Source organism: Artemia franciscana, chromosome 20 (genome assembly GCF_032884065.1).
Source record: "Artemia franciscana chromosome 20, ASM3288406v1, whole genome shotgun sequence".
Classification (NCBI taxonomy): Eukaryota; Metazoa; Arthropoda; class Branchiopoda; order Anostraca; family Artemiidae; genus Artemia; species Artemia franciscana.
This window is the reverse complement of record NC_088882.1, coordinates 20,922,313-20,947,342: the sequence shown is the minus strand read 5'-3', so window position 1 is coordinate 20,947,342 and position 25,030 is coordinate 20,922,313. Positions and strand designations below refer to the sequence as shown.

At 36.1% G+C, this 25,030-nt stretch overlaps 1 protein-coding gene across 1 annotated transcript in view; it reads left to right on the top strand.

The window, feature by feature from the left end:
• LOC136040020 (uncharacterized) overlaps positions 1–25,030 on the top strand; it is a 232,342-nt gene that overhangs the window by 43,632 nt on the left and 163,680 nt on the right. The window contains exons 4-5 of the mRNA XM_065724086.1: positions 8,198–8,341; positions 23,462–23,644. Of these exons, the coding sequence (XP_065580158.1) occupies positions 8,198–8,341; positions 23,462–23,644 (327 nt within the window). The remainder of the gene's footprint in view (positions 1–8,197; positions 8,342–23,461; positions 23,645–25,030) is intronic.

Here is a 25,030-nt window from a genome sequence, read left to right as displayed (position 1 = left end):
TTGTCTCTCTAGGTTTAATTTGATTGTTGGCAATTCTCCCCTGCGCTTTCTACGTTTACAGAGGCTGGTAGATAGATGCTTCCATTTAAACCTTTATGATATTTAGCTGTCTTGTAATTTTATTGTCTTTCACTTTTAGATTAAGTTTAGAATCAGGTTAAAGGACCTATTATCCTATGAAATGAGCTTTGAACTAAGCTATAAAAGTGCCTTTGTTTTGAATAATTTTGATAATGCAAACCTGCTCTTAAGGGAAATAGGGAGTAATACTTTCATAAAATTGATTCAAAACTCTCCGTTGGAAATCTTTCGGGAAACCATTAAAATTTAGGAAACCTAGATATATGGGCCTGAAAATGTACTTTTTGGGCTATCTGACCCACTTTAAAATCTCTATCGTTTACTAAAGGTAAGTTTTGATTTTTTTGCAACTAAATTATAATAAACTTTGTTTATTTCAAGGATTTTATTATAAATAAAAACACTGCTCAAAACACAGAGCGATGCAAATATTTATGAACTAAAAAAAAGAGTCTGTGAAACTGAGAAATCAGCGCTTATAATGAGTTAAGGAATATATTTAATGGGGAAGGATCGGTACCCCCCCCCCATCTTAAAATTCGAAATTTTCCAGAATTTCTGGTGAATTCTTATTTAAAATTGACAGAAATATTTTTTTTTTCTTATACCCCTTCTCCCTGAGGATATTTCCTGTGTACTTGCCTTTATGAGTTGTGACGATTCTGGAAAAAACGAATTTTAGTTGTTGTTGTACTGTATCATCCAAATTTCTTATGAAAGTAAGGATGATTTCTAATTATCCAATTCTATTTTGCTGTCAAAGTAGGCTAAGCTTAAGTTATTGATGGAATTTTAATTGGTGCTGAAAATGCGATTTTCTTATGCTTTATCAATTCCATTCATGCATCAATGGGTAGTATAAAAAAAGGCAACAACAACAGCAATAGGAAAACAGTTTCGGCAATATCATTTCGTCAAAAAATATCAGGCCTACCGCCCACCGGTACTACCCATCTACAATTATAAAATAAGACCAGATGTTACTGTCCGTGATTTATGGGGCATCAGAGGAATTATTCAAACCCTTAATTTTTCCGAAGTACCCCTTCAATAATGAAGGGTATCTAACAAAGCCTGTGTTCAATGCTACAACTTAAAGGCCGGACAGTACGATTACCGAAAATTAGCTATGCAGAAGAGAAAATACTGTAAAAAAAGGGGGATGGTACCCTTTGGTGAATGCAAACGGGTTTAGAAAACGTTCCTTTACTTGACGCAGCAAAATTTGAATAGCAGGGTTTCCAGTTGTAACCTGATTTTAAATGACAACATCACAAAAAAGGTAAAAGGAAGACAGATATGAAGAATTTTGTATCGCTTTCAGCATTAGCCTTTAGTCAAGTTGAGGAAGGAGCAAATTTGAAAAAAAAATCAATTAAAGAAAAGACGTGAGGATAATTGAACATATTAAAACATTAACAAGAATGAACACGCTTATTTTGGGTAAATTATTTTACAATTTATAGATTAATCAATTTGTGATTGTTTACACACAGAATTTATCATTAGGAAAGGGAAAAATGTTCCAACCTGGTTGTGCCCCAAAAGAGTTAAAGGTCTAAATGTGAAACTGCAATGAAATTTGAGGGGTATTTTGACCTAAATCAAAAATCACAATCTGCATCCCGTTTATATGGAAAGAGGAGTTAAATTAGGGAATAATTAATTAAAGAAAAACGTTAGGATAATTCATAAAACATTTTCAGTAAATAACACGCTTATTTTGTGACAAATTATTTGACAATTTCAATATTATGAAATTTTTGGGTTGTTTACGTACAAGAATTATCATTGAGAAGGGGGGACTGTTTCAAACCAGTTGTGTCTCAAAAGAGTAAGGGTTTCAATGTGAATGTTGAGGAGTGTTTTGAGCTAAATCAAAAGACAATATGTGCATCCTGTTTATAAAAAGTGTGTATCTGGAATACCTTAAGAATAACCAAGGGTTTCAACTTGAAAGTTTCAGGCTCCCTGCTACCGCTACTTCTACAATAGCTGTGATAACATATTAGTTTGACTACAACTACTTGTGACTTTGACCAATCCTAATTTGAACAAACTTCGAAAAACCGGCTTTGAACAAATTGTATGAGTATAAAATAAATTAACGAAAATGCAATTTTTAAGCTAACTAAAAAAAAAAAAAAAAATTAAGTCAAGTTGTTGTTTCAAAAATCTCTACAACTCTTTGTTAAAATTATCAAACTTTTATGCACCATTTTCTTAGATATGTTGAAATAGAATTTGTATGAAAAAGCTTAATTCAGAAAGCCCAATAAAAAAAGAAAAAAAAGTGGCAAACACAGATTATAGTGCTAGATCGGGGCAATAGATAAAAACCAAAATCAATGCCCTTATACGTCAGTTGTTGCCAGACATGCTAAAAGTATTTAACATGGAAGAGATAGCCGTGAGCTTTTCTGTACCGTTCCCCCTTAAGTCGTATCATTAAGGGACTTTTTTCTATGTTTTGATTGTCAAAGAAAACCAAACCAAAACGAGTACAAAAAGCTGATCAACGATATTTTTGTAGCCAGGGCTAGTAAAATTTGTTTTAAATACATTTATAAAATATTAATTTCCAGTTTTCAATTAGTAATAAGTAACTCCTTTTTTATAATGCCAATTTTTGGTTTACATTGTTCTCATTTTCAAAAAAGTGTATTACTCTTTGTTTATTGAAACCGTTGATGTAAAACAATTTCTGTTCTACATGAGAATGTTTGATCTTTTCAAACAGTTCGTAGTAACGACTGTAAGTAAGAAGTGGCTCGGTCCAATGGTAACGAAAACTTAAAAAACAGAATTTTTATAGAAAAGATACGTTAAAAGAATTGCATTTTTATGTTGCTTCCAAATATATAAGATTCATTAATTTTTATGTTACCCTTCAAAAGCCTAAGAAAATTTGGCTGATTTTTGAAGAAGGTGTGTGACACCACCTAAAAGTCACGGAATCGTATTGGAAATCGCACCAGCAGATTCAGCGTATCAGAGAACCCTATTATAGATGTTTCTAGCCCACATCAGCAAAAAAGCGAATTTTTTTTTGTCAGACGGAAGATCACGGCTGCGTCTTTATTATTATTATTTTTTGAAGAGATAGTAGTATTGAAAGTCCTAGAAGATCAGGAGAGGGATAATTTGAATGGAACTTTAAAGTTCTAGTGCACTTTTTAAGTCACCACAAATATTGGAGGGCAACTAGTCCCCTCCCACGCCCTTTCCCCACAAAGTCGTCTGATTAAGATGTTGAGATAGCCACTTTGTTCAGCATAGGTCCAATAAATATTTCTTTGGGAATGACAGGACTTTCTTTGGGGTGGTTTTTCTACGGGGAGAATCTATTGTTGGACGGGGGGAATTTTCTGGGGGTGAGCTTGCCAGGGAAAATTTTACACGGGGGAATTTCCTAGAATCCATATACGAAATTCGTTTTATTTATATTAATTTCTCTTTGATGACTTAATTTTACACTTGGAAATGTTCTGGGGGAACAGTCTGGGTGAAATTTTCAGCAGGGTTGGAATTCTCTTGGTGATTTTGCTATGGAGGGGGAGGCTACTCCGTGGCAGAAATTCTCCATGACAGAGTTGTCACTAGGAGAAATTCTCCTTGGGGATGGCTGAAAAACTTGGGGTTTATTTGATTTATCTAAAAAGAATGCGACGAACTAACTAGTATCGCGAACTGTCTTCAAATATATTGAATTTTGGCGGGAACCATGCATTTCTTTTCGCTTGCCCACACCACTGGTCCTTGAAACACTTCCGGAGATATTTTTCACTTGGCATTCTTTGTCCCATCTTCGATCTTGCTTGTATTTAATAATAATAATAAAAAAACATTTTTTCAACTGAAAGTAAAGAGCAATATCAAACAGTTCGTACTAACGAACTGTAAGTAAGGAGTGACTCGGCTCAATAGTAATCGAAACTCTAAAAAAAAAAAGAATTTTGATACATTAAAGAATCAACTTATTATGCTGATTCCAAATATGTGAGATTCATCAAGTTTAGTGCTACCCATCAAAAGCTACGAACCTGAGAAAATTTGCCTGATTTTTGAAACAGGCGAGAAACACCACATGAAATTAAAGAAATCTTAATGAAAATCATACCGTCAGATTCAGTTTACCACAGTGGACCCTACTGTAGAATTTTCAAGCTCCTATCTGCAAAAATGAGGAATTTTATATTTCTTGCCAGAAGACAGATCGCGGATGCTTTTTTATTTATTTATTTATTTTTTCCAAGGGGTGATTGTGTCGAAATAATGGTCCTAGAAGATCGGGAGAGGATGCATTTGAACGGAAATTAAAAGTTCTATTGCCCTTTTTTAAGCGACCAAAAAGATTGGGGGGTAACTGGGCCCCCTGCCACGACCGTTTTCCCCAAAATTTTCTGATCAAAATTTCGAGATGACCATTTTGTTCAGTATAGTTGAAAAATTAAATAAGTATGTCTTCAGGTGTAAAATGACCCCCACAGTCCGTGGGGAGAGGCCTTTTAGTTATGAAATTCGCAAATTGTTTACGTATAGTAATTGTTATTGGAAAGTATATAGACTTATTTTGTTTGGGGGGTTGTTTACTTGGGGTTGACTTCTGTAGTGAAAATTTTCCTTGGGGGGAGATTTGGGGGGAATTTGTGGGGGTGGTGGTGGTGGTGAATTTTCTTGGGAAAATGTTACACTAGGGGGATTTGAAAGAATTAATATACGGAATTCTTTTTAATTGTCTTACATTCTCTTTGGCAAATTTTTCATGCGGACATATTCCGGGGTAATTTTCCAGGGGCTTTCTTCCACGGGTTTTGATTTCAGGAAGTAATTTCCACGGAAGGGGGCATTTCTGAAGTTATCGACAAACTGATTAGAGATTAAAGTCTTAATCAAATGAAAGAAGGCAAAGAAGAATTTTTCATGCTGAATCTCCGCAAGGAATTTTACAGGGAGGGTAATATTAGCCAGGATGGAACTATCTGGAGGGAACTTGTGGGGGTGCACTTTACGTTGAATGTAATTTCTACTGAGGAGTTTTCAGTGAGGGAAAGGAGTATATTTCATCGAGTGTGAACCAGATTTACTGGCATTATTTGAAAAACGGACAGAAATTATTCCATATATGAAGGATTGCCCCCTCCTCAATACCTTGCTCTTTTTGGTAAAGTCTAACTAATTGTCTCAATTTTTTAAGAGCATCTGTTGAAACATGGGGGCCGTTCAATTCGAATGGGGGGCTTTTTTAAAAGCGCTAACAGTTTTAGCGTAAAGAACAAGTTATTGGGGAGGGGGCAACCCTTTATCTATGGAATTAATCTGCCAAAATTAATATGCAAATTGTTTTTTTATTTGTCATGTACGCTGAGCCAAATTTGAACCTGCATTAGTTGAAAAACGTTCTGAAATTAAATAGAAAAACAACGTTTTTAACTGAAAGTATGGAGCGACACTAAAACTTAAAACGAAAAGAAATTGTTCCGTATATGAAAGGGGCTGTCCACTCCTCAACGCCTCACTGTTTACACTAAGTATATTGTTTTTAGAAGTAGGGCTGTGACAAAGAGTCAAATTTTAGCTTAAAGAGTGAGACTTCGATGAGTGGAGAGCCAAATTCATATACGGAATATTTTCTGTTCGTTTTAAGTTTTAATGTCACTCCCTACTTTCAGTTTAATTTTTTTTTTATTTTTTATTTAATTCAAACTTAAAACGAAAAGAAATCATTCCGCTGTGGCGGACTGCTCCCTCCTTAACCAGTCGATGGTTACGATAAAGTTTTAAAGTTTTCGTTTGAAGTTTTAATGTTGCTCCTTATTTTCAGCTGAAAAAAAGTATATTTTTTATTTAGTTTTTGTTGTTGTTTGAATCATTCTCAGGCATAACCAAGACATGGCTTGGGTTACCGCCTCATAAATTTCTGATTTCTTGCTGTTAATTTATGTATAATAATAATTGTAAACCAATTGGTAGCGTTTCGTTCGTTGGATTGTAAATAATATTCTGAAAAAAACTTGAATATTTGGCAAAATTTTCGATGAACAGTGCATTTTCTTGAAAAATTTCTTAATAGTATTTTAACTACAGAACTTCAGGTGTACCGAGAGAGATATTATCAGTGGTGGTTTTAGAGGGAGAAAGAGGGGCACTTGCCCTGAGTGCAGAAATTTTAGGGGTACACGATTTCAAATAACCAATCTAACGGTTATAATCATTTTGTATTTTTTTAATTATTACTTTTATTAGAATAAACTACAGGTCGCTATTGGAAAACGTGTGTTAATAAATAAAAATTTTGTTAAACGTTGGCCTGAAAACTTTCGGGGGACAGGGGTGAGGGGCGCTACTCAATGTTTCGACCGGGGTGCAAGAGAGGCCAGTGGATATTATTGTTTATATAGATGGAAATATGGCGTGACTTTAGATCTTCTATGTGGCTGAAGCTATTGCGATCTCTGCAATAATGTTCTCTAATGTTTGAATGCATTATATATGTTACTGTGAATGTTCGAAATCTGGTTAATATCGACATTCACCAATGAATGTCCGAAATCCTTTTTTCTCGGAAAGACTCAATTAGCTTTGCGGATCAGCTTTTTCAGTCTTTTAGCTTCGATGGCAAAAGTTGAAGTTAAGTTAAAATAGGTTGTAAATCTCATAAATGGGTTAAAAACCTAACCCAACTTAACCTAACCTAACGTGTCTCCATCAAACCTTGCACAAAACTGAAAAAGTTGACTGGCAACGCTGACTAATTCCAAGGAGAAAAAAGTATTTCGGACGTTCACCGGTGAATGTCGACAGTCACCAATTTCGGACATTCACGATAACATATACATATGTTTAAATACATTGAAACGTTTAATGTAAATAGGAAAAGATAAATGATTCTATTCAAAATTTCTGAAAAAAATGCTCCTGGTAGCAATTGCCATCCCCACAAGAAAGTCCTTGACAAGACTCATGACCCCCCCCCCCAGCCGACCTTTTCCAAATCTGTGCCGGCAGGCATGTGAATATAGTATTGTATGATGCATAGAAAAAAATTGTTGCAATGGGACACTACTCCCCCCTCCCCCCGCACTCTAGCAACAATAATAAAGATGTGCACCAAAAACATTCCCAGAAATCGAGAGGGATTAGATATCCAGTTCCACCTTTCCCCCAAGTTCATTCTATATTTATCTGAAAGCTCAATGAGAGTAAGTATACTTTGGTATTATAATGTACTCTTCAATGCACATGCCCCCCTGCCTACAAAATGACTCACCACCCCTCCTTCATAATAGCTGATACGCACTTACTTATCCTCGTGCGTAAATTTTTGAAATATAAAATAAATTAGTTCAGTTAAATGAATCATTAAAATGAATTTCAGGCTCAACTAAAATGAAGGGAGAGGGAAACTAACCCTTGTCTCCCCATACTTGTTTCTGTATTCATCTGAAGGGTCATGGAGAGTTAGACAAGTTGGGCATTTAAATGCGCTCTTTCTTATCTTACAAGCAGCATATCTATTTTTTTTATTTTCATTGCTGTTTGTCCAATGACCCTTTACGGTTTGACCTCTTAATAAATAATTAAATAAAAAAAACAAGTTTTTTGACTCTTTGTCACAGTTCTACTTTTTAAAGCAATAAAATTTTTTTTTAGCGTAAACAGCGGGACGTTGAGGAGGGGACAGCTCCTTTCATGTACGGAATAATTTCCGTTCGTTTTGAGTTTTAATGGCAAAAGTCTTCTGGCAAAAAACGCAAGATTCCACATTTTTGTAGAAAGGAGCTTGAAACTTCTACAGTAGGATTTTCTGATACGCTGAATCTGATAGTGTGATTTTAGTTAAGATTCTGTGACTTTCAGGGGGTGTTTCCCCCTATTTCTAAAATAAGGTAAATATTTTCAGGCTCGTAACTTTTGAAGCGTAAGACTAAACTTGATGAAACTTATATATTTAAAATCAGCATAAAAATACGATTCTTTTGGTGTAACTATTGGTATCAAAATTTCGTTTTTTAGAGTTTCGGTTACTACTGAGCCGGGTCGCTTCTTACTACAGTTCGTTACGACTAACTGTTTGATATACTAGGCAAGGAAGTCATTAGCATTTTCATTGCAGAGTCAAAGTCTCGGACGGAGCCAGAATTCTTGGAGCAGAAGCAGGCAGCTCTGTTTGGGGCATAGAATCAAGGAATGATCCGTCGAATACAGAAGTGACCGTAATTGCGACGTTGCTTGTGCCACCGAAGCATATTTCTGCTGGGTTTGTTATATTTTTTCAACCCTTAAGTTCTTGTTATATTTACATTGTTAATTTTTTCAACCTTTAAGTTCTTATTTACTTTATAAAGACTCAACGCTGAATGTTGCATGTTAAAAAAGAAATAAAGAGAGAGAGAGAGAGGAGAGAGAGAGAGAGAGAGAGAGAGAGAGAGGAGAGAGAGAGAGAGAGAGAGAGAGAGAGAGAGAGAGAGAGAGAGAGAGAGAGAGAGAAGAGAGAGAGAGAGAGAGAGAGAGAGAGAGAGAGGAGAGAGAGAGAGAGAGAGAGAGAGAGAGAGGGAGAGAGAGAGAGAGAGAGAGAGAGAGAGAGAGAGAGAGAGTGAGAGTGAGAGTGAGAGTGAGAGTGAGAGTGAGAGTGAGAGTGAGAGTGAGAGTGAGAGTTGAGAGTGAGAGTGAGAGTGAGAGTGAGAGTGAGAGGTGAGAGTGAGAGTGAGAGTGAGTGAGTGAGAGAGAGAGAGAGAGAGAGAGAGAGTGAATTTCTTGGATGTTTAGAGACTATGGATGAGTTTTATTCATTTATTTTCTATTATTCGCTATTAGAAATAAATACGCCCAGAAAAAAGTTGTTCCATATAAAAGTATACATAAAACATAAAATTTATTCATAAATTTGGTGGTTGTGCTTGTTTGTCTTCAGCTTCTTCCAAAAATGTTTTCATAAATGTTGCCTATTAAAAGTAGTCTTTACCATAAAATTTGATTTTTACAGAAGTAATTTAAGAGAATTAAATAAAACGTGTAAAATATTCATAAATTTTTCCTGCGATTAGTTATAAATATTAAACCTATGATATTGGATATCCGTATTATATTCCTTTTGTCTGTGGTATAAACACCCCGACGATGCAAAATCTATTTTCGACGAAATAACTACATACGGGTGCGAGTTTACTCTAAGATTTGTTTGAACCCCCCGCCCAAGTAAACGTAGTACAATCTGAATCCAAAGATGCACTGTTCAACATATTTGATCTTGCCCCTTTGGTTAAATCTTGTGACCACCCCCTCTAGCTTGAGGAACGGACATTTTTTGTAGTATAGGGGTACTCTTTCATAATAGTAATCATACTATCGACAGTTGTCTCGAATGGATTATCATACTGTTGTTGTTTGGTCAATGTTAATTTGGTAGAAGATTGCTTGTGAAGCTAGAGCGGATGAAAATAAGAAAATATTACTGTCTTTTAATGCTTGTTGTAGATGTTACGCTTACCGCAAAACAATTATTGAGCAACAAGTCAGTCTTTTTTCTTCATTTGACCAGACGTAATTTGCTTAAGCTTTTCAACACATCCCATATAGAATATTAATGATGATTCATTTTTTTTTTACACTACGCCTTCCTTATGGCGCTGATTGTTTGTCAAAATGATTGATTTGGTTAGAAACTATTGATGACTTTAGTGGTGATATGCTATCATCAACCTGTTGAAAGAAAGATATAGTTGCATCTTAGGTTTGATTATGAGGGACTGTCGACTTTGTCATTGGATGTACAGCATCGAACGTCACCTGCTTGCCCCGTTAGCGGTATCACGCTCCACCACGGTAGGTTATGTGAAAAATGGCAAGAGTACTCAATCGATCGCTAACTGTGAGATTTAATGCCCTTATAAAGGAGGGAAAATAAATCAAAAGGCGGAAGGCAAGGCAAAATATAAGGAGGCAAAATAAATCACAATACCCTACTCCCATAGTGCCATAGAGTAGCTGGTGAGAGTGTCAAGATAACGATGTTATTGTCGAAAACCCGAAAGGACACACCTCTAGATGTAGCATGATGCCCGCAGCCCCAATCCTGCGAACATCTAATTTAAAAATAAGGATTTATACACATGATGACAGGATGAACACAGATTAATGTAGAATGGCTGACATGCTACATCGTGTTTAAATCGGAATTATATAAAGGCTTTGATTTTGTATAGTTGGAAAAGGTCATTTGTGCCCCCCTCTAAACCGCTTGTATATTGAGATCATTCACCTTTTTTTATTACTCAGAATCATTAAAGGATCATTTATGGAAATGGCTTCCAATGGTCAGGAGTAAATTTTTTTCAAAAAAAAAAATAATAATAATGATGAGACGCTCCTTAAAGATCGACTAGTAATGTAATGCGTTTTTCCTGACACCTAGTCTTAGTTGTTACTTTTAAAATGAGCTGTTGTACAAGCTGATGGTTTATTACTTTGCCCCAGAAGATAAAACTAAACACTTCCACGTTGTTATTTTTAAAACTGCAGCACGTGCTAGCTAAGGCTAGGTTAATTGGCCTCAAAACAAAACACATTAATGGTTTCCTATGTATTTGATGGTCAAAACAACTTGATTCTATGCCTATCATTACATGATTGTCATAGAAACAATTTACAAATAATTTTTAAACAATGCCATTGCGTTGCATTGTTATTTATAGCTGATGAGGAGCTTTTTGCTTAAACATAAATTTCTCTAGCCTAAAATGTATCGGAAACGAACAAAACTTTGATATATTAACGCGAATAGGTATTAGGCCTACTTTTATTCCTGATACAGATCAGGCTCTACGATTCTTGATTACAATTCCCTCTTTTCGATAGAAGATATTTTCCTGAACAAAAAGACTGTGAAGCTTGCTAGCACCTGGACTGTAAAGTTCGAGAATCTAAGGTTTCTTGACTAAGGTCTTCTTGGCTGTAGATGACCTCCTACTAAATTCCAAGTGAGTGCGCACACTTAGTGCAGAAGTTAGTTGATGCTCATAAGAACAGATGGGCCAAATTTTGGCACAGTTTGGCTCTTGACCCGCAATGGCCCACTTTGGCTCTTCAGTTATGCACATTGAAAATCATAGTTTTGCCAAAAATTGGGATTGGATGGGGGGTGGGCTGGTTGACAGAGGAACCACGGGTCTACTTTGGTCTCTAGCTTGTTTTTGCAACGAATGCTCGTTATCTGGACAAATCATTAGGCAATTTTTGTTTCTGGTGCGTCCCACAATAATCAAGTTGTCCAATCCTTGGGGTTTTCAAAATGGTTTGTATCATGAATGACATTTTGCTGCAAAAATAAAATGTTATAATATATTTTAATCAGGTTTTCAAAGAGGATTGATCAAAATTAAAAAGAAAACTGTATCTCTCTCTTCATTCTAAAGTTGATTTTCTTGGCCAACTTTCTGGCAACAATACTAAGAGAAGAGAAAGTTGAAACTTCCAATTTCCTGGGAATGAGAAAACTATTAAACCTTAGAATGCACAAGTGATATGGTTCCTCCATTTCAGTCATAAACACAAAGAATGAAAAAGAATTTGGGATTCTCCACTTCTTCTTTAGGCTACTTTGATTTGAATAAGGTCAGAGTTCGTTTGATGAATTGACACATTGTTTTATACTATTAAGGTATATTTTTGGTTCGTTCAATTCATGAATTTTTACAGTAATTTTTACTTTTGTTTATTGCTAAGCAGTAAATTTATGGTCATGCAAAACTTTATTTGAATATTGCTTGGCGTGACTTTCACAACCATAAAGTCTACAGTGACAATTTACTTAGGTAAATGTTTCAAGGTCAACAAGTCAACAATAAATGGTTAACTTTTATTTAGTCAATTGCGATCGTTTTTGGTAATCCGTTTTGTTATACTCCCTTAACAACTTTTTTGCTGTTCAAATCAATTTATAAACAGGTTATGTTTGCATTATTCGAGTTTTCAAAGAACAATGGTTGATGGAGGAACTGGAGTGTATTGATCCATGCGGTTCCTAAGATACATTGTTTACTTTCCTTTTGTGTTGTAATAGACTTTGGCTTCCCTTGCAAGCGATCATTTAATTGCCCACTCTCATTTCTGACGTTTTGCCGACTGAGAGATTGGTAATGAAATATATGAGCAGGTTTCTTTGGCAGAAGTCTATAAGTTTACCCAAAAAGAATGCAGCTGGATCAATTCTTGACAGTTTCTAAAATGTTGGACTTTCCAACGGATTAAGTGCAATGTAGGTTTTTTCAACCACTTTGAAAATTTAGGATCTTTTCCGTTATACCTATACCGCTATTTAATTTTTTTTAAGTCATTTGTGGGTATTAAGTTGAAATAAAAGAGTGAATTACGGCAAAATGCGTACTTTACATTACCCCCAACCCCCTAATGTGGAAACAAATAGTCCAAATAATATATTTCCCTCGCATTTTGTCATACGTCAATCTTCTGTTTCAACTTCATATGCGTGAGTTGAAGTAACGAGTCCACGAGTAAGCGGACAAATACTGACCCGTAAATAGTGGTACAGGTATAGCGCAAAAGATAAAATTTTTTAATGTGGCTGGTACTTATTGCATTATTGCTATTGTTCAAAGCTTTTACCGGCCATGAGGTAACAAAATTTTAGTCTACAATATTAATTCTCTTAAAAAACAAGTAAGATCAGTTTTCAGTAAAGCGCCCATTCTTCAGAATTCTACAAATTTAGGGAAATATAACGAGTCATGCTTTTTGAACCCATATTGTACATATATGTGGCATAAACTGTGAAGCAATAGTTTTTTATTAATTTCGAGTTTTATCTTCGCTCTTTACTTCCATTAGAATAACTTTGATTTAAAAAAAAAATCAATTGTTGCTCGCTTTTAGGTTTTGAAATATACATAAAAACTTTATGACGATGCTGTCAAGACGAGTTTACAAAAAAGCCGTAGGTGTAAAATTAGATCTTAAATCAGACCTGAAATGGCTGTCCATGATGTTAGAATTGCCTGCTACTTCTGATTGTCAGTAGACGATTTACAAGAAAAATATTGACGGACCTGGGAAGGGGCCTCAGTTTTAAGGTTTTCAACCATAGAAATAGGATAGTACCCTTTTATCCTTCCCAGCCTTTCCATACCAGAAATGGCACCCAAAGGGCACTTTTTGGATGCCATAAGGCATTTTATGATTGTGTTACCAATCAAAATTTATGTAAAAAAAAGATTATATATGAAAAATAGATTTCAAATGAGCCCTTAAACAGCTCTCTATGATGTACCGTCGCCCCACTAGCAACGGCGAAGAAAAGAATAAATAAATGAGAGAACACATGAATGCTACCAGTGCAAAAGGTAATTTTGCTTGTTCAAGGTAGGGGCTGTGATTTTCCTGTACAGGGTTTTTGTCAATGGCAATACGGTTTACTATTTATTTCAACCGACGAAATTTTTGCCTGATCAGCTAAAAATGGCAATTTTTTCGCACTAAACATTTTATTCTCATAATGTAGTTTGAAAGTTTTGATAGCTATTGGAAGTGGTTCGCTTTTTGCTGGGTTACATCACGACTATCGCTACAACCTTGATCAAACTAGATTCTCTGCATAATGAGGCATCTGCCTTGTCTCAAGAACAACTAAGGGTACTAAAATGTTTTTTTTTGTGATCCATTTTGGGGGAGAGGGTATAGCCAACTCAAAAAACTCTCTGTATAAAGATTATCGAAATCTCAGGAACAACTTTGGGGACGGAGTTGAAACTTTCAGATGCTTTTGGGGAAAGAAAATAGGAGGATAGGGCAAAAAGATTTTAAATTTTGAGCTTGAGGGAGGGGAAGGGGCTCTGTAGTTTCGTCTCTGATCCAAAAAAGTATTTTGTACTATAAACTCCTGTTCGATTTAGAATAATCCATAGATTGTCAAACAGTTCGTGGTAACAAACTATAAGTAAGGAGAGACCCGACTGAATCGTAACCGAAACTTTAAAAAACGGAATTTTATGCTAAATTCAAATATATAAGCTTCCTCAAGTGTAATCTTACCCATCAAAAGTTGCGTGCCTGAAAAAATTTGCCTTATTTTCGAATAAAAGAGGAAATATCAATATATCATCGATGTATCAAGAAATATCGAATAAAAGAGGAAATAGTGGCTTCATATATCAGCTCATTGGTACTCTTGCAATGCAAGCAAAAGTTGACGACATATTTTTACCGAAATTGCCCCTTATGAAGTTGTTTTCTATTGTTATTAGTAAATAAAAAAAACAAGCTTTTTCAACTTAAAGTAAGAAGCAACATTAAAATTTAAAACGAACAGAAATTATTACGTATATGAGGGGGTTCATCCCCTCGTCAATACCTAGCTCTTTACGCTAGAGTTCGAATTTTGTTCCAATTCTTTAAGAATGACCACTGAATCATAAAGGCCGTTTAATTAGAATAAATAGCTCTTTTGAAAGTACTAAGAAAAAATTTACCGTAAAAAGCGAGGTATTGACGAGGGGGCGATCCCCCTCATATAAGTAATAATTTCTGTTAGTTTTAAGTTTTGATGTTGCCCCTTACTTCAGTTGAAACAAAAAATAATAATAATTAATTTGTTTCTTACCCACAAAAACACTATAAAAGTATTAAAATGTGGAATAAAAATAATGAAATACATGCAAAGACTTAAAACTTTAACAACATTAAAACTTAAAATGAACATAAAGTATTACGTATATGAGGGGGGTTTCCCCCTCCTCAACCCCTCGCTCTTCACCCTACACTTTTTCGGCATTTTCTTATTGTTTTAATTATTTAAATTAAGAAAAAGTTTCTTATTGTTCTAGTTAAACGATCCTGGTGTTTTAGGAGTCGTTTTTAAAGAATCGGGACAAAATTTAACCTTTAGCGTGAAGAGCGAGGTATTGAGGTGCCCCCTCATATGCGTACTTTCAGTTAAAAACTTGTTTTTTTTTTATTTAGTATTATCGAAGTCAACCAACAGACAATATGTCTTGCTAAGTTGTCAAAATTCTGCGTCTTTAATATTCGGGAACGGATAGGGATATCGTGTCGAAACTTCCAGGGAGTGCTGACATTGCTGGACATTGAAATATGACTTGAAAGGAGAGGGAAAAAATTAAAACAACGACACTATATGCATCCACTTTATCAAAATACCATATTTGCAATATCTTGGGAATAGCCTTGGAGTTAATTTTTAGGTTCTGTAAGAGAAGAAAGGAGGAAGGCATTTTCAATCCTGTGATGCGGGGAGGTAGGTAAGAACGTCATGTCTCCGATCCATCTTAACATTTTTTCACTTTAAGCTCCAATGGGGCATTACAATTTATTCCTGGTAAACATTTATTTATATCAACCAAAAACGAACAGAAAACCTCTTAAATAGTTTTTGAAAAATTCAAAGAAAAGTAAAGAGCTATATTAAAGACTAAGACGAGCGAGAGTAAACTCCTGCAATAATTCGAGCTTAAAGCAAACAGAAATTACAATAAATGAAGCCCAAATAGAAAATAAATCAAAATAGGTAATTCTATCGAACATAAAGATAATAGGCACTGCCGTAGATGAATAAATAGATCCTAACGCGAACAAAAATTGAAATATTTATAAATTGATTAGCCTTGTCATATCTTTTTGTTGTTGTGTTGTTGCTGATGTTATAAAAATAAGAACACACATTGCTCGACATAGAAGTCATTTTCAATTGAGTGCAAATGACGCTATGGCCTTTTGAAAGTTTGGGGGGGGGGCAGTCGATTAACTCATGTTTGTTGTGATTTCTGTTTATTTTAAATTGACTGGATTAATGATTTGGCTTCACTTCGTTTTAGGATTCATTTATTCAACCTCATCAGGTGTCTGCTATGTTTATGTCTTATGTATATTTTGGTTTCGGTTCGCTTCGGGTTTTATTTGTCCATTCACAGTAACTTCTGATCGTTTTAAGTTTGAATTATTATAGGATTTTATTTCTGCTCGTCTTAGGGTTTTATGTGGCTCTACCCTTCTTCGAAGAATATCGTTTTTGGATCACGTTTTGAAAAATTAAATTTAGTGAATAAAGCATATTCTATTGCATGAAGGGTTATTATTTTGTCTTAAAATATGTTTACTTTTTTGAACTACTTATCTTTTTGTTATCTCGCTTATGAAGTTTGTTGCAAATACCTTAGATGTCACAACAAGTAATTTATTCTGAGTATGCCAAATATACCTGCTCTTTGGCATTTCCATATTAACTCTACCATTAATATTTTCAAGCAAAACCCTTGTGGTAATAAATCGTATTGAAAGTGTTTCTACAAGACACCATTAGTTAGATATACTTATTCATAGATCACCATATAAAGATTATAATTAAACTCAATGGTGTTGTGGATTATTGTCCCTCATCTCTGGCTTTATATGGCATTGTCCGATGATTTTAAGTTTTAAATAATGAGCTATCGTGTATGGGTCTAAACTATTTTTAAATATTGGTGGGTATTGTCTTAGCCTGAACATTTTTCAAACAATAAATTGTTCTAAAAGTAATAGAGATGGAATTTAAGATCGAGCTGGCTACACTCGTTGTTGAAAATCACTCAAATTCGAATCCTGATTCTTGACCGCCTAAGGCGGTCAAGAGCGTAGCGTAGATCAACTAGATTTTGGCTCAAATTTTAGGTCGAACTTTGAACCGAGCCAGTTTCTAAAAGATTAAAATGGTGTTTTTTATGCTTTCCGTTATTCTGATCAATCGTAGCTTAGAGTTAACGACGATTATATTCGTTGCGTTGTTTTTCAATTCTGGTCTGTTTTTGCTGGCCGTTTTAGCGGAATATCCATAGTCGTATTCATTCCAGACAGGACTGAATACTGAGTCAGAACTTCGCTTGCACCGATGCAAGAATTTTGTACCGATTCAGTCTTGCTCGTTCATGGACCAAGTCAGTCCACAGGCTCGTTTTGCTCGTTTTCATCGACATTCATTAACTTAGACTGAATTCGCTGATTCAGTCCATAGTTTGGACTTAGCTTGATTTGCTGTCCAAAGATGTGGCCCAAAAAGAGGTTGTAAAACTGTTTTATGTGGTCGAATCGAAACATATATCCTGAAGTCTTTGGGCTAAGGGAATCTGAATATAGAAGACGATATATAAGAAAAATAAAATATAAAAATAAAATGTAAAATATAAAAAAATAAAATATAAATATAAAAAAATAAAATATGAAAATATAAAAAAATAAAATATGAAAATAAAACTGTGTTTTGTTATCCCCCCTTTCGCCCCCCAAAATAACTCTTAACCCTTGTTTGCCAAGTGATTGTTATTGCTTTGCCCGTAATACTTATAGTCAGAGCGCCAGATTCTGTATCTAGTACCCATGCCGGAAGGTACAAAAATGTTAAGGATGGATCCCATGATAGTCGACCATGCTGAAAACGAATATCGTAGGGCGCATGTTCGCTGTTGGGGTGTTTGTGAGATATAGGCCAAAAACACCAAATTTGGCCTATAATGGTGCTCGACGATTCTAATTTTTTTTTTACAGATAAGATTTGTCAAATCCAGTGTACTCTTACATCAAAAGAAAGAAGAGACACGGGGCTACATGAATATGATTTTTTTTTTTTGTAAAAAAAAAAAAAAATAGTATACTTTTTACTGGGGTTAAAAAAAAATCAGATTTTTGTCAACAAATTTCTAACAGAAAGGCTAAAAACTCGAAATTTTTTCTAGATAAAGTATTTTTTTTTATGAAAAAAGAAAGCCCGTTTAATTCCGAAAACATTGGGCTAAGAAAAAAATTTTAATTGTTGTATTTGGGGGGTCTGCAGCTTTTTAGCGAGTATACCCGATAATAGGAATTGTGTTCAGTAACCTGCTACCTAGCGGGAAGTTGATTGATAAGCTAAGCAGAAGAAATCTATAAGCAGAAGATGAAAAAGAAAAGTAAGTCAGGTAGGCCAAGATAAAAGAAAAATACAGTTACTTTAGGTTGATTCAACATGTGATTCTGACGCAAATACTGATTTGCTGAGGGATGATAATGAAGAATATGACACAAATTTGGAAGATAAAAAAAAAAAAAAAAAATTGAAAGAAATACAATTTTTAAAAGCACTTTTGGTATTGTAAAGTTGGCTGGCAAAAGGAGTGTAATTTTTTTTTGCAGAAGTAAGAGACTTAATGAAAGTAATTTACAAAATTGCATATCACAAGAAACTAGGTGATACTGACTCCTTTAGATTTATAAGGACTGATCAAAAGGCATGTTACATTGATCAATCAGATTTAGTATTCGAACTTCCAGTTCTAGTGAAAACCCGTGGGACTGCTTGTCAACTGAAATATCTGTGATTTGAAATCGATTTGTCAATATTTAATCTAGAATGGTTGATACTTGCTGGAGAACAAGTAGTAAATGTGTTCCTGTTTGTTTTTGTACTTATTTATGAAAGTAGTCAAAATTACAACACAAAGTGGCCAAAGGTACATGATCTATGCTGTTCCTTTGACCAGTTAATGTATATTTTTTTATCTGTGTTTACTCTAAAAAAATAATGCATTACGTGTTCCAGAGATGAAATGTGTGTTTTAAGAACAAAAGTTGGTTATGAATCTTATGTATCATTTCATAATGAAATACAGTCTCGAAGGAAAATGCTTTCGAAGTCTCGAAGGAAAATGTTCCTAAAAGCAACGTGTTTTACTTGCCTTTCCTTCATGAAGCACCAAACAATCATGCAACAGTCAAAAAATCTCTGCGAGCGTTCATGACGACAAGTAAAGCTGTCGGATGTGACGATACGGTGGTCACGCAAGATCTCTTCATTTATCAGCTAGTACAGGGAGTGAAAAGTAAATACCCGGATGCCTTCAAAAACGTAACTCTAAGGATTGGAGGCTTCCACCTCCTGCTCAACTATCTCAAGGCGGTTGGTAAGATAATGGACAGCTCCGGACTCAAAGAGATTATAATGCATGCAAAGCTGCTGCTTCCTGGTACCTGCGAAAAGATATTTCAAGGGAAAGGCTACTACCAAGCTATCAATGCCTACTGCATACTGTACGATGTCTTTCTAGCCCTCTACTAGGAGTCCTTGGAAGAGTATTACTCCGAGGCACAAGAAGACTTATCCCGTCTGGACCAGCTGAGTAGTGCCATTGAGTTATTCAGGACTTCATTGGCAAACGGTGCTAACGCGCGAACTGCACTTCAGGAGGCAAACGATACCTTATTCACTTTGGCTCCCACAATGAATGCCTTCGACACGCTGCGAAATGCGTCGCCCACGTTTGCTTTCTGGCAGCAGTTCTTGGAAATACTTGAAATAGCGATGCAATTCATTCATGCTGAATGAGACTGTGACTGGGAGTCTCATTTGACAGCAACTGCCCGGATGTTGCCATAGTCTGTGGCGGCTGACCATCCTCAGCATACAAGATGTCTCATACAGTACCTATCAGACATGCGAAGTTTACTACCACAAACCTTTCCTGATGTACACAGGAAGTTCGTGAAAGGATACTTCGCAGTGAAGAGAACGCACACCAGGCTCATGGCCACCTAGTCCGATCAGATATTGGAATGTACAGTGAACAAGGATGCAAAGACGACGGCCGGAATAATAGCAGAACAAATGGATGAGAGACAGACTAAAGCTTGAATTCTTACCATACCGATTTTCGCTGCCATCAGCAACGGTTTCCTGCAAGTAGTCAACGTATCCACAAAGACATTGAATTATCACGAAGAAAATTAGTCGACGACGACGCGATTACAACTTTCGCGAGATAGAGCTCGAGACATTTTCACTACATGTGGCAATCAGTTCAGCAGAGTGAACTTCGACCTAGTGAATATTGTGACGTCAGAAGTTTTGGACGATGATAAGATTGTTTCTGATATTACTTGCGCAGCCACAAAAGGAAAAGAGGTGGTTGAGGACTTTTTGTGCAACAGGAAAGACGATGCGAAAAAGGTTACACTCCGAACTTTCCCTTCAGAGAGGAAAACTCAGAAAGTGAATTGTGTCCCTAGAACCGATCTCCTGAGCTCTGAAGCAACAGCCTTGAAGAGAATCATTACTGCTCAGTTGAGCTACGGCGAAGAAAAGGAGAAAGCAGTTGCAAAGATCCTCACAAAAGAGATTCTTCTTTTCCCTCCATCCATTTTTGAACATCTTCCGCAACAATCAACCAAGACATCCTCTGGCTGGAAAATGAGGACGGGGAACAAAGCTGTGCTGTTGAACTGGCTAAGAAAGAAAAGGAGGACTTGGAGCTTGGCCGTCGACTTTGAAATCCAAAGAAACAATATCAGCTACAGTACACACCATTAACCTAATGTCCAAGGTGAGGTAATATCGGCCTGTTAGGTTTGAAACAGTCAAATCCTTCGTGGAAAGATTGCTTCTATCGTTGCTGAATGATCTTCCAGTGGGTATTCCTGAAGTCCACGTTGTCGCAGATCGGTACGACGGGCTGTTTGGGAAGCTCACGTACAACGGACAGTCGATCTCCTTGAAATCAGCATGCAGACTCCAAACGAGGGAAAGGGAAAAACCTCCAGATTTCCGCTCTTAGCACATTTGAAGAATGGGATGCCTTACTTGCAAGCTCAGCGTCTAAAAGCCGGCTCCTCGAAATTTTGTATGAAACCTGGAGAAGGTGGGTGATCAGCTTCCGAACGCACTCAACATTTTTCTCTCAGGCGGGTTCAAGGAGAGATTCAAAGTGTCTCTGGTCAAGCGTGGCTGCAGTCGAACTTTACCAGAACACTGTGACTACGAGGAATGCTTGTCCTCCAGCCACGAAGAGGCTGACCAATACCTTATGACACTTGCCAAGCACGCAAGCCGTTACGCTTGTAGCATCGTTGCGCATGCCAACAACACAGACGTGGTAGTAGCCTGTGTTCATTTTTTTGAAGAGCTTCAAGCTGAAGGACTGAGCGAACTTTTCTTGAAGTTCCTGACTTACATTTTCCCAGTACACGAGCAGGTTGATGGATTCTACTTGTCCAAAGAGGAGCAGATTATGTTACCGTTCATGCACTGTCTGTCAGGGTGTGACACAACGAACTTTTTTTTCGGTGTCGGGAAAGCTTCTTTCTTAAACACCGCGGCGTCTCCAGCTTTTGCCTCAAAAATTATGTCTGTGACGGAGCGGATCAAGGATGCAGAAGGGAAGCTTTCAGTCGATGCGTTTAGAGAAGTTTACGACCTATCAAAATCCATGGTCATTGAAATGTACGGTAAACAGGCAGGACTCAATTTACTGGCCAGTGTAAGGGCTTACATTTGGTGCCAGAAGCAAAATGTGAGAAGACTGCCACCTTCTGACTACACCTTCGAGCCATGCATAAGAAGAGCCATATTCGCTACATGGATAATCTTGTCGTCAGTACAGGCTCGGCCGAGCATTCCAGATCCACTCCTCCATGGATGGAAGATGGCTGAAGGGGGAGTAGATGCGGTCGTCTCAAGCTGTAAAGAAGCATCAAGCCTGGAAGCTTACTGCAGATGCAAAAGTGGAAGATGCAGGAAAGACTGTAGCTGCTCAAAAATGAAAGGATGCTGCAGCTTATGCTCCTGCCGCGGAACGAGAAGGGCACACAGGGAGTCTGACCTTGCCCCACCTGAATTCTCGAAAGAAGAAAATGAAGAATATTTTTGAAAGTTCTATTTGATACCTTATACTTTTAATTACAACAGGTCCCCAATCAGTTACTATTACCCAATTTTACGGGCAGGCCGAGTAAGACAACTCCAGTGCGCCGACTGAATCTATCTGTGAAGCAGAATTCTTTCATGTAGTAAATATCTCAGTCGTATCAGTGGCAAATCAGGTCCCAAAAAGGTAATTGCAGACGCCTTAGTACACCAGAAAACATATTCGTCCATTCAAAAAAAAATACTTTTTTTGTCAACATTTTTTAAAATCTATTTTTATTTTTAAGTAAAAGTTAAAATAGTTTATATTTTCTTAGCTCAAATTGTACAGAATTAAATGAACTTTCTTTTCGAATATGAAAAAAAATTTGTTACATTGAAGAAATCTTGAGTTTTTAGCCTTTCTTTGAGATATTGTCGAATTTTACAGCACTTATTTTGAAACTGCAGTAAATAGAGAAAAAAAAATAAAGTTTTCTTTCAATTAAAAATTAAATTCTTGAAAGAAGAAATAAAGAGAAATCTCTCTTTAAAGAGAAATAAAGAAGAAATCTCGAAAGAAGAGATCAAGATCTCTTCTTTCGATCGATATAACATTACGCCGAATTCGTCACCCCAATAATTCGCGAAAAAATCCTGAATCGTCACACTTAGTTATAGGCTAAATTTGACGTTTTTGGCCTATATCTCAGAAACGCCCCAACGGCGAACATGCGCCCTACTATATTCGTTTTCAGCATGGTCGACTACCCTAAGATCCGTCCTCAGCATTTTTGTACCTTCCGGCATGGGTGGGTGCACGATACAGAATCTGGCGCTCTGACTATTAAGATGCTCCCAGTAGATGCTTGCTTTATTTATTGTCCTCTGGTAAATATTTAAAGCATTAAAACTGTTATTATATGCCGAATTCCGGCTTGGCTGCGCAAAAAATAACACGAGGTTCTTACTTATTCCTCCCATGCAGGTTGGCACATAAGGTGACAACGGTGCTTCTCCAGGACGATCTCTGAAGAGCTAGCAGCCACAAGCGAAGCAAAGATATACCCACAAGTTTAGTGTAGTGTACAGCCAGTATTCTTTAGAAATGAAAAGGATTAGTGGTAGTTTTCATAATTTTCCAAGAGTGAAGGTCAGATATCTTCAGTTCACTGACTTACTTGCTATTAATTTCTCAGTATTTTAGCTTCCCCAATATTGTTGGCTTTATAACTTGTCACTTTTCGGATTACTACCGCCGAACTGCTCTTCCACTCATCCCACTCATAGCCAGCTAATAACTACAGCTTTTTTTTATTGATTGCTTTTAAAGCAATTGAACTGAAAATTTTATTGCTCACAGTAAAATTGAACGCATAGAACTTTGGAAGCTGTGTGCAAGTTCTTTTTTTCACTTTTTTTCATATCGCTCTTCTGTATGAGCTTCCATACACAAGAATACATTTGAAAGAAAGCTTTCTTTAAAAGTTTTCCCATCCAAAGAAGCTTTTGAAGCAGTGGACCCACGTAGCTTAAGCTTTGAATTAATTTTGTTGGCCCACGGTAGAATAATTAAGAAAAATGTATCAGCCTCAGTTGAGAATATTATCAGATAATCAAATAAGCTTTCTAAATTAAAAAAAAATATAGATGCAACATAAGGAAAAGTGATAAACTGAGCCTCCTAAAGAAGCTATTGGCTAACCACAATGTTTTTATTCTTAGCGAGGATGAAGTTGTTCGTATCCTACTTCAAGTTTTCACTGACGATAGTCACTCAATTGATTGTCTGAGAACTGTTTGGTCCTGGGACTGGGGGCATAGTACAAGAAGGTTCAATCACTGGCTGCAGAGAGATCAAGGAAGAAAGGCTCATTCAAAAACAAGGAAGAAAAAGAAAGGACACAGGTAATACTCATGAAGTTTAAGGCACTCTTGGGTTTGTCTGATTTTTCAGCAACAAAAAAGCTTGTTAACTTTTTTATTTTAATATGTAGCTTTAATTGAAATTTTTTTTTACATTATCCAAGAAGATGATTATAGACAAGTTTCTTATGCTTAGAGAGACACAAACAAATTACGGTAATAGTTTCTTGTTAACTATTGTTGTTTCATCTGCTTTAATTTATCTTTCTCAATTGTTTTGTTTTACTTGCTGTTATATAGATACCTCTATTTCCTCATGGCTAAACATTCCGTTGTCACATTACTGAATAATATTGAGAGGGATAAGTACACAAAGTCAGTATCTTGCACACTTTTAAGATAGGAGCAGTTGCTTCTCCTAAAGCACGAAATTAAAGACCCAAATTATTGTATATCGTGGATCAAAATAATGTTAAAAGTGTGAAATTTGTGAGAGTTCAAGGATTCACAAAAGGTCTTGCTGTGGGACTCGTCCATCCGAAAGGTCGTGACTTCTTTGCATATTGTGATAGACAGTAGGCGATAATTTGTATCGCATTCTGTTGCTGTACTGAAGAACTTACCTCCATCCCTTCCCCTTCCCTACAAAGAGCGGGTCTTGAAATAAATTCACGCCCAGTTATCTTAAAATACAACATTAAAAATAGAGGATTTGAAACTTTCAAAAATGTAAAGGCAAAAACAATATAAAAAAAAGTCCTGTATTATCTTAAAAAAAAAAAAAAAAAAAATGAAAACAGCCTAGACACCAAAATTTTATTTTTGGAGTAACATTTAAGCTTCAAAGAAAAAAAAATCCAAACGATATCATTAACCGTATTTTATTTTTTATCACAACCATCACTAAGAATACCCTTCTGATCGGAGCATCAACCTCTTTAACTCTTTGAGACAACATTATTTTTTAATTACCTTTAGATACGATAGTGTCTAACTTGTATGTTGGGGAGAGCATAAAATATTAAAGATATTGGAACCACCATTGGAACAGTTAGTAAAGGCAAAAGAAGTGAAAGGTTGGAATGTCATATTGCTGCTTTCGACGAAACTATCAACTAACTTGATTATTTTGGAATTGGTTTTGTTTCGTAAAGGGAACAATTTCAAGGACGAACAAGATAGAGACAAGGAGGTTTGTGTTTGTGCGTAACGATATCTGAAACAAAATGGAAAGAAAAAGCCGAGTACATAAAATACAATTAGCTCTAAAGAACATTTATCACGTTTCAACCATGTCTCTAAGTAGATTCATTTGTCTGCAATGTAATTGTGTGTTTTTTTCAGGCTTGTAGGATATGTATTATGTGCGTCATTAAAGGTACAAATTGAACGGTTCTTCAACGGTTCTTGAACGGTTTTTCAAACAGT